This window comes from Triticum aestivum, chromosome 7D (assembly GCF_018294505.1).
Source record: "Triticum aestivum cultivar Chinese Spring chromosome 7D, IWGSC CS RefSeq v2.1, whole genome shotgun sequence".
In the NCBI taxonomy this organism is placed as follows: domain Eukaryota; kingdom Viridiplantae; phylum Streptophyta; class Magnoliopsida; order Poales; family Poaceae; genus Triticum; species Triticum aestivum.
In genome coordinates, this window is record NC_057814.1 from 618,059,150 (window position 1) to 618,070,228 (window position 11,079).

Consider the following 11,079-nt stretch of genomic DNA (forward strand, 5'->3'; position numbering starts at 1 on the left):
CGGACTCCTCGGCGCGTCGTCGCCGTCACCATTAGGAACAGCAACAACCGGCGTGCCCCTGTGAGGACGACGCTGCCAGAGGAACAGCAACAACCGGCTATACACATGTTCATGATGTCAAGTAACATCACATATATGTCCAAAAAAAGCATTTATAAATAAAGAAATATAATGGATAGACATCGCATGGTTCCCACTCGATTTATGTCGGCTCATCCCCCGTAACCCCGGCCCATCACCCCCCGCGTCCCGGTATATATATACGCGACCCCCCTCGAGCCCCCGAAACATTCCAGGCTTGTTGTAGCATCTCGCCAAGTTCCTTGGATCATGTACTGCGAGGGTGCTTGCCGGCCTTGATGGATCATTGGGTGCCTCCTTCTTCTTCTTCCTTCTCCGGCGCGGATGCGGCTTCTTCGAATCCTCGCTGCCGCTTCGATGAGGTGTGGAGAGCATGCGGGAGGTCCGGCGCCGCGGCTGTGGCGGCGGCCTGGTGGGCGCTCGGCGCGCTGCTCACCTTGGTCTTCGCCGTCGGTACGTGCCAGGTTTTGGTTCCCTTCTGTTCTCGGTCAATGCCTGCTGCCCCCGTGGCTCCAATCATTTGCTACCCGTAGCCTTGCTGTTTGATTAGTACGAATTGTACTTGGGGTTGCCCGAGATTGGGTACGGTTTTGGGTTCCTGTGCAGATTTTTACTTCCCGGTAGTTGTTGGCACTCTGGGGTTTACGTTGTGGTGCATTCATATTTGCTCGAATTGGCAACAATTCAATCTCGTAGGCAGAAATTTTGGAGCTTCTTTGCCACTTTTGTCACGAGACATGCTAATTAAGCTCACCTTCCGCTTTCATTGTTAATGTAGATGTTTTATGTGGTTCGTGGTCGATCATGTTTTTGTTCTCTGTCTGGGTCCTGCTTGCAAGTTTTAATTAATTCGCTGGGTATTGCATTGCAATTATTCCATGAGTAGGCCATGTTGTGTAAATGGCTGGTACATTATCTGAAAGTTCTCCCATTGTAAATTGTTATTTTTGAATGCAGTGGGTTCGGTAGTTGGGTTCTTCATTGGTGCCTGCATGGGGATGTCCACCGAAAGCGGCGTGCTCCGGGGCGCCGGTGTGGGAGCACTCTCCGGTGGGGTCTTCTGCACCGAGGCCGTTGAATCCTGCATCGAGATTTGGAGATCCAGTGAATCTGGAAAATATAGCATTCTCTTTGTGGTGAGTGTGAAAGAACTCACCTCTTCTTTCATGCATCGAGAAAAGTAAACGATCATTTTCATGGACCTACCTGAGCACATACCTCACTAGGATGCGATAGGTCTAAGCGTGAGATGTGCGTAGTGGCTGATTTATTTTGGAGGTCATTCAGTTGAGGAGAAATCGGGAAACCATGGAAACATATGCTAGAAGTAAATGTTTTATCCAGGAAATAATATTGCATTTTGTTTGTTTTCATACCATGCCATCATCATTTTTGTGTGAATAGGCGAAGTAGTCATTCGTAAGCAGATCGTGTTAGGTTTTACTTGTTCTGATGTTCTGTGTTGGGTCTTTCAGCTTGACATCATCTCTAGCCTCTTCAGTGGACGAATTGTTTGCGAGATGGTCAGCCCGGCACTGCAACATGCAGTGCAAAGCCAGGTATATAGCTCTTCATATAAGCTAGATGTAAATTCATAATGATTGGTAGTGTGATATCATTGCTCTCTAATGGCTAAAATGGGAGGATACCCCAGTAACCACGGCAGGTTGTAGTAAAAATAAATCTTATATATTCATCCAATATAAGTAAAACGCTTTCAAACCTTACAATTCAACTGTTGTAGTCGATTCTTAGCACTAAAGTAGTTATATGGAGAACAACGTTTCCCTTTCTCCTGCAAAGGAAGCTTCTAGTCATAGAAATATCTAGAACTAGCTAGATTGTGGGGCTACAAGATCAAACCTTAAATGTCCTTGTTGTGGCATCTAAAATATGAAATTCTTCAGGTATGTGTGTGTGTGTGTGTGTGTGTGCGTGTGTGTGTGTGTGCTATTATCTTAGAACAAACAAATAATCATGCTAAGTAATAGTACGATATGAAGTTGAGAAAAAAAACATGATACTGACATGTATTATTGAGTAGATTCCACATTATCCGCTAAAGAAAGAATAGATCACACATTATCCAAGATTAAACTTGTGAGTGATCATTTCACACCATCTATGATATAGGACTATATACAGTGTGTTCCTTCAATGCACATGCACATACAGTACTCTTTCTGATTTCATAGACCAGAGACTGCCAGAAGCGATAACGACTTCTAGGCACGACAAGTATAATTGCATTTGGTGTTGATTGCGACTTGGCAAGGTTCTACTATGTGATTGCTATGGCAGTTGCTTGCACACCACGCTAGGTCTGATCCAAAGTTTTGTGTAATGCAGATGAGTTCACTGAGTACACCATTCATCGACAACAGTGACCTTTTCGAGACCGGCGGTACGGATGGCATGTCAAGAGATCTGATCAACAAGATCCCGGCGATCAGGTTCAGCGCCGCAACTGGTTCTGATCAGGAAACTGATGAGAGCTGCTGCTGTTCAGTGTGCCTTCAGGTTAGTGTGTGAGCTTGACTTGCATTGTTCGCCAAAAAATAGTTTCTTGGACTGATGACATGTTACTACTAACCAGGATTTCGGATCGTGCCAATTTGTGAGAGTTTTGCCTCAGTGCCAGCACATTTTCCATGTGCCATGCATCGACAACTGGCTTCAGAGAAACGCGTCCTGCCCACTGTGCAGGTGTGGTGTTCATATAGTAGACCATATGCATATGTAAACAAATTGGCTGTGCACCTGGTGTATTTTCATATAGTCAAATACCCGTACGTGCTTGATGTGTGTGAGAAAAATCTGACATGAAATGACAAGAACCTTCTTCATGATGCGTCTTGAGGAAAATCCGAGGCTGCTAGTAACGGCTGGCATTTCCTTTTATTGGGAGCAGACGGAACCTCTCCATCAGCATGCTGTTTAGAGAGCGAGACGTGACGTGCCTACTCGCAGAAGGTACAATGCGACAGACAAATTGATTGATACAACCATCAAGGAGGTTTTAATAACCATGTTTTATGGCTATGTACTGATGGAGAGGTGATCCAACGTCGTTGCTTTGTGTATTTCACCATAAATCCTCTAATTTCACTATCAATATGGGTTACTTGTGAGACCCGGCTAGAAGGTCTGATATATACAATTGTATTCTCAGTTATCTCTCCTACTTAAAATCCTTTGGACTTGAAATTCACCTTTTAGACTATCAGGAGGGCAAGAGCCCCCTGGTTCCATTGCATTAACGAAAGGGGTGCGCTAGATGCCAGTCGGTTGTACGGATAAAAGAACAGCCACCCTCTCTATCGTCCGATTCATCCTCATATATGCTTTCCTAGGCTCCCAGCCGTCTGACAAGTCAAAACAAAAAAGCACTTTCATCTCATCACTAGCACGCTTCTTCCCCGCCGTGACCGATCACCCTGGGCGTTCGGGTATTTCGATTCGGGTACTTTGGTTTATGGGTAATTCTGATACTCAAAAATAGGAAACAAAAATTTTCTGCCAAAAAATACCTGAACCCAAATTACCCCAAATTTCGGTTCGGGTAATTCGGGTACCCAAAGAAACAGAAATATTCAGAGCACACATCAGCTTTTGGTATGAATAAATCGGCTAGTATGGGTATTTTAGTTAGTATGGGTAACATGACAGTGTAATAATAGCATGAATAATTTGGTTAGTATGAACTAGTCGTCAACCCGTGCACCTGCACGGGCTAGCGATTTAAATACTACAAAATTAGTGTTTGACAATCATAAGCAGTCACTGAATTGTTTCATGGTGATACATTCTAATAATACTTATATATTTTTTAGCATTGTTTTTCTTGATTAGTTAGATCCCTATTTACATTGATTTTAGTACTGTTATTCCAAAGTCTCTGACGTAACTCAACATATTCTCATCAATATGTATACAAATCTTTTCAAACTTTTTTCTTGAGACTGCGTTAATTAATTTCTATTTTTAATGGACATACGCGCATGCATGCATGCTTGGAGCATGTTTCACTTGTATCTAACTTTGATATATAGCTATATTTAGGCCAAGTGTTCCTTGTCTCCAAATGTGGCTAAGGCTAACAGAATCCATGACATGTAAATGTATGCACATTAAAGTGTAGAAAATAGCGGTTGCTATAGTTTAACTCAAATATACCTCAAAGTTGATGCCCTTCATTATTTCGTATATATGTATTTTCTTTTATTTCTAGCATTTATGTGCATATGAAATCTAACACATGGAAATGTCGCATATATATGCATGTGATTCGACCATTACATAATCCGGATATATTTGTGTCTTGTATAATCCAGATATATATGTGTCTTGTATATGATTCGACCTGCCATTTTCAAACCCTAGAATATATCAATATTTTTATCGGAGGCGTCAGGCACCTGAATATACCATAATAACAACAATGATCACTGATGTATCTTGATCGGAGGTGCCGGACATGTCGTGATATCCAGCATGTAAAATTGCTGGGACAATGGGAGAACCCAACCATAAATGATTGTATCCACTTATTCCATCCATGCTTGTAATTCACGGGATTAAGTAATGAGACCAAACCTGAAGGCCCATTTACATCAAGCAATATATGCTGGATTCAACCTTGGTTTTCCCATGGTGGTAGCATGCAAGAGAACAAAAGCAAAGAAGGTCATCCATCACAGAATACAACTCAACGATCAGAGAAGGCGTGGCGCCGTCAGTCTCTACTGGAAGGTGCAGGAATATTGAAGGGGAGGAGACGGCCGTGGCCATGTACTGCAGGAGTCCACGGCGATGTTTTTTTTCCTTTTTATATCCGCAGTCAAGGTTGGGTAGAGGCTTCCTTTGTTTTTTTTCACCAAAGATTGAATCTATACGTGAAAGGAGAGGAACGTGGTGATGGCCTTTTTTTAGGAAACGTGCTCATGGTCCTGTTTTTTTATCGATCGTGGAGTTTTTATGGGTGGAGCTTCCTTTGTTTGTTTCACCAAAGATTGAATCTATACGTGAAAGGAGGGGAACGTGGTGATGACCTTTTTTTGGAAACGTGCTCATGGTTCTGTTTTTTTACAACTGTGCTGATGGTCCTGTTTCTTGTGAGACATGGTCTCTTATAACGGTGTTTGTTTTTCTTGTGAGATCACAACTCTTATAACGTTTTTGTTAAGGAAAATATTGATGTTTTTTCTGATGTTAATTATGTGCAGGTTGAGTCAGGTTTACGTCCAGATTGGTTATTTTTTTGCCACGGGTGTAACACAAATTGGAGGGTCAAGATAGATCAATTACATAGATCGGATGATTAAGAATGACTAACATACTTTTAATGATGTGGATTAATGTGGAGCTTTGTATGGTGCCTCCAATTAGTAAATATATATAAGATAATTCGGGTAGTATGGGTATTTCGTGTTTTCCAAACTGGAACCTGAACCCTAACCCTAACCCGAAGACCGAATAGCTAGGAAATGAGAACCGAACCCTAACCCGATACCCAAATTACCCGACAATTCGGGTAATTCGGTTCGGTTCAGGTTCGAGTAGCGGGTTAGGGTACACAAACGCCCAGGGTGAGTGACCGACTCACAGAACAGGCAACCCTCGTCTCAGGACTCCGATTGGTAGCACGCTGGCGGCTATCGCAGCACGGTGGCGGTTGTCGCAACACTCGCTCGCAACACGGTGGCAATCGTCGCAGCATCGCCGGAGCAACAGGGGCACCATCGCAGCATTCACCGCATCATGGAACCAAACCGGCGTTGTCGCAACAGCGATGGCCAGCTTTTGTTTCCCTTAGGTTTACCGGTCAGTGTGTTAAGATTTATCAATCAACCAGGAAAGATGCTAACAAACTTAGGATGTGTTCTAAAGTTTTTGGTACAAATGTGAAGTAAACAATGTTTTCAAACTGGGACTGAATTATCACTGTTATATATCATTTCTATATTTTCCTCAACAACACATCTAGACCTATGCATATAATATTAGGCGTGAGCAAAAGAAGATGAGATTGAGAAAAAAATTCGTTCTAAGCTAATAAAACTTGACGAAGTACAAATTGAAGTTGAAGTGGGAGCTTATTTAAGTTTGTAGGCTTCTTTTGACGTGTTTTTTTTTGCCATGCTGCTAATAAAACTATGGGTCTGTCTATATCTCATCTAGATGTGAGATAATACCTCACATCTAAGTACTCCTATGATTTTGGAATTGTTTGTGATATTTATTGTTTGTTTGTTTGTCTTTTGACCTTTTTATTGGGGAAATCAAAGTTAAAGCGTGCGCACAGCCGCGTTCCCGTGCGGTGGGCCCATGCGCAAGGATCCCCGCTACCGTCGCTACCCTGCTACAATATTTCGCTACAGGATGAATACTGCCATACTGGTGGTACAGTGAGCATCGATCACATGAGCGTGTGGTGCACTACAAACGCTCAGCTAGCATGCGCTGGTGGTACGCCATCGTAGACGTTTTTTCTTAATGCAAGGGGGATAAACTCACTACATTAGTTGTTGTTTTTCAGCAAGCCTGCAACGTTGTTCACTAGAGTGGCCGGTTATAGTAATGCTTTTAAAAGTTTGCTAGGCTTTTGCAACTAGCATACATCGTCTATCTACCGAACAATGTCGATTGCATGTTATGTTTATTAAAAAATTCAAAAAAATAAAATAAAACAAAATTAAAAAAATTAACGACTTGAAAAGGTTTGTAATTTGAAAATAAAAATCATGAAAATGAAAAAGGTTCATGAATTTGAAAAAAAATCTTCAATTTCCAAAATATAACGAATATGAAAAAACTTCGCAAGTTGGCAAAGCTCATAGAGGGGAAATCACGGAAATGAAAAACAATCATGAATTTTTTAAAAAGTTCACAAGTTTTTGAACTTTTTTCATAAATTTGAAAAAAGGTTCATGAAATTTGGAAAAAGTTCCTGAATTAAAATTTTGAAAAATAAAATAAAAGATAAAATAAGAATAACAAGAAAAGAAAAGGAGAAAATCGGTGACCTTGCGAAGTCGATGATGTACTTGCAACTAAACTAAACAAACAAAAAACTATGGATCCAGATGCGAGTCGAGGGTGGACTTGCAAGTAGAAAAAAAACTATAAATCCAATTGCGAATGAAGGGTGGACATGCAACTGGGAAAACATAAAAACTGTTGGACCTAATTGCGTGTCAAGTGTAGATTTGTAACTAAGATGAAAAATAAACTACTAGCCCAGCTGTGAGTCGAGTGAGCTTGCAACTGGGACAAAGACAACTACATGCTTAGTTGTGAGTCGAGGGTGGACTTGCAACTGGGATAACGAAAAAAAGGGTCAGTTGCGAGTTGAGGGTGGGCTTGCAAACGACACGAAAACAACTACGGTGCCTAGTTGTGAGTGACGGTGGACTTGCAACTAGGACAAAAACAACTATATGCCCAGTTGCGAGTCGTGGATAGACTTGTAACTGGGACAGAAACCAAACTATGGGGTCCAGTTGCGAGTCAAGTATGGACTTACAACTGGGACAAAAAAATAGCTACTGGGTTCAGTTGTGAGTCGAGGGTGGGCTTGCAACCAGGAAAAAAAAACAACTACCGGATCCAGTTGTGAGTGAATCGTGGGCTTGTAACCGAGATGAAAAATAAACTACAGGCCCAGTGCAAGTCGAGGGTGAGCTTGCAACTAGAACAAGAACAATTACATGCCCAGTTGCGAGTCGAGGATGAGTTTACAACTGGGACAAGAACAACTACATACCCAATTGCGAGTCGAGGGTGGACTTGCAATTGGATAATTGAAAAATGGGACCAGTTAGGAGTTGAGGGTGGGCTTGCAAGTGAGGCGAAAACAACTACAGGGACCAGTTGTGAGTCGAGGGTGGGCTTGCAACTAGAACAAAAATAACTACATGCTCAATTGCGAGTCGAGGGTGGACTTGCAACTGGCACGAAAACAAAACTATGGGGTCCAGTTGCGAGTAGAGGGTGGGCTTGCAACTGGGACAAAAAACAACTACCGGGTTCGGTTGTGAGTCAAGGGTAGGCTTGTAACGGGATAAAAAACAACTATGGGGCTCAGTTGTGAGTCTAATTTAACCTTGCAAATGGAACGGAACAAAATATAGGCCTAGTTGCGGGTTGAAGCTGGACAGACAAGTAGGACAAAAAAACTATGCTAACTACGAGTCGAAGGTGGACTTGTAATTGACACAAAAACAAAAAGACATGACCGATTGCGAGTCGAGGTGTGGCTTCCGACCGGAATGAAAACAAATAGTGGCGCAATTGTGAGTCGAGGGTGAACTTGCTTGCAACTGAGATGATAAAAAAGGTGTGAGTCATGTTTGGGCTTGCAACTAGGGCATCAACAGTTGTGAGTCGAGGGTGGACCTGCAACTTGGATAATGAAAAATATGGGGCCAGTTGCGAGTCGATGATGAACTTGTAAGTGACACAAAAACACCTAGGGGGTCCAATTGCGAGTCGAGGATGGACTTGAAACTAGGATAACAAAAACAGTTGTGAGTCGAGGGTGACCTTGCAACTAGGATGACAACGCTTGCGAGTTAAGGGTAGAATTGGAATTGGGATAGCACCCATGAAAACAGACGGGGCCAATTGCGAGTTGAGGGGTTAGCTTGCAACTACGACCAAAAACAACTATGGGGCCAATTCCGAGTCAAAAGGTGAGCTTGTAACTGGAACTACAAAACAGTTGCGACTCGAGGGTGGGCTTGCAATTGGGCGACAAAAAAATAGTTGAGGGTGGAAAACTACTAGAGCTAGTTGCGACTCAATGATGGACATGGTATTGGCCGTGGGTTTTTCCTTTCAAAAATCACGGTCAAAAATATATTTTTCATAAATAAATCGTCCTAATGTGTTTTTCTTGTGTGGTCGAATAACGTAAAAAGACAAGTGGTAAATTTCACAAAAAAACATGCAAAAAGGACAAGTTTAAAATTTTTGGGCTCTTAATGATTTTAGACTCTGGTATTACAAAATATTTTTCAGATAAAAATTGACAAAAATATACTACAAAGGCTGGGTCTAGTGGAAAAGGCAAAGAACAGAGACTTGAAAAGAAAAAAACGCACATAGATGTGCCTGCACAATAAACAAAAAAGAGAAAAGTTCCAGGAAAAGAAATACGAGACAAGTCAAAGAAAAAAGAGATATAAATTTGAAAGGTTGCACATAGTGGCCACTGGGCCTCTCGCTGGGCACCATGTCCTGCAAAAAAAATTGCCAGATCGCTTGATTGCGCATGTGCATGCTAAAGCGAAAACACGAATCCTAATGCTTGAATCCAACGGCTAGAAATTTAGATGTGAGATAGTATAATGCATCTAAATGTGAAATAACAATGCCGATGTTTTTATTTGTTTGTCTCCCACAAAAAAGTCACGTGTCCATTGTGTCGCAACTCGGACTAAAAAGGTCGGACACCAGTTGCGAGTTGAGGGTGGACTTGTAATTGGGACAAAAAAAACTCGAGCCCAGGTTGCGAGTTGAGGATGGACTTGCAATTGGGACAAAAAGAAGGTCGGGCCCTAGTTGCAAGTTGAGCGTGGGATTGCAACTGAGACCAAAAAAAGGTCGGGCCCGAGTTGCAAGTCGAGGGTGGGCTTGCAACTGGAAAAAAGATCGAGCCCCAGTTACGAGACGATGGTGGACTTGCAACTGGGAGAAAAAAGAGCGGGACTCAGTTGCGAGTCAAGGATGAACTTGCAACTGGGACAAAAAAAGATTGTGCCCCAGTTGCGAGTCGAGGGTGGATTTGTAACTAGGACAAAAAATATTAGACCCAGCTGCGAGTCGAGGGTGGAATTGCAACTGGGACAAAAACGTCGCCCCCCCCCCAGTTGCGAGTCAAGGATGGACTTGCAACTGGGACAAAAAATATTGGTCCCAGTTGCGAGTCGACGGTAGACTTGCAACTAGGACAAAATATTGACCCCAGTTGTGAGTCGAGGTTGAACTATCAACTGGAAAAAAGGTCAGGTCCAGTTATGAGTCATGGTGGACTTGCAACTGGGACAAAAAGTCAGGCCCCAGTTGCGAGTCGAGGATGGACTTGCAACTGGGACTAAAAAATATCAGGCTCGAGTTATGGGTTGAGGGTGAACTTGCAACTGGGACAAAAAAATTAGGTCTCTGCTGCAAGTCGAGGGTGGACTTAAAACTGGGACAAAAAAGTTTCGGGCCTGAGTTGCAATTCGAGGGTGGATTTGCAACTGAGACAAAAAATTTCAAAGTCCAGTTACAAGTCGAGGGTGAAATTGCAACTATGCCAAAAGAAGGTCCGGTCCCAGTTACAAGTTGAGAGTAGACATGAACTTGGATGAAAAAAGACAACCCCTGTTTGATGGTGGACAGTCAACTAACAGCGATGAAAAAAATTCATGAATTTGGAAAACCAAAAAGAGAAAAGAAAATAAAAAATCATGATTTTAAAAAGTTTATGAATTTGAAACAAAAAAATTAAAAAAAAAGATAAGGAAAAGGACACAAAAAAGAATTGAAAAAAAACCACTTGTGGCCATAACAGCCAACGAGGCAACGCACTAGATCAATCGATAAAAAGTGGCCCACTGCCACGACGGCCCCCGCATGGGTGATGAGTACAGGAACAAGCAACGGCTCAAGAAAAATTAAAAAGGAGCAAAGAATATTAATCTTAACATCTAAATCATGTGGCTGGAAAGTTAGATGTGAGATAACTATTTCACGTCTAGATGTGAAATAGCAAATCTGTAAAGCTATATATGGACATAGCATAACTGGGAAATAGTGATGGCACGAGTATCCTTTCAGTGGCTCAGGAAGTTGTTTTGGCCGGCGATATTTCGAATGGACCGTGAAACAACAAACGGCACTAACGTATTTAATGATGCGGGCCAATTTCAATTCGAAGAAACGTACAGAGCAGATACAGCGGGTAATACGGTATACTATGCAGTTCACGCGGTAACTCTTTTTTTTAGAAAA

The 11,079-nt window shown here is 42.2% G+C and overlaps 1 protein-coding gene across 1 annotated transcript; it reads left to right on the forward strand.

Annotated features, from left to right (window-relative positions):
• The first annotated feature begins 359 nt into the window (after positions 1-359).
• Positions 360-2,824, forward strand: LOC123164211 (NEP1-interacting protein-like 1). Its single transcript, XM_044581626.1, has 5 exons — positions 360-534; positions 1,039-1,217; positions 1,557-1,640; positions 2,431-2,601; positions 2,678-2,824. Exons 1-5 carry the CDS (start codon positions 360-362, stop codon positions 2,822-2,824), a joined length of 756 nt encoding a protein of 251 aa, XP_044437561.1.
• The last annotated feature ends 8,255 nt before the right edge of the window (positions 2,825-11,079 follow it).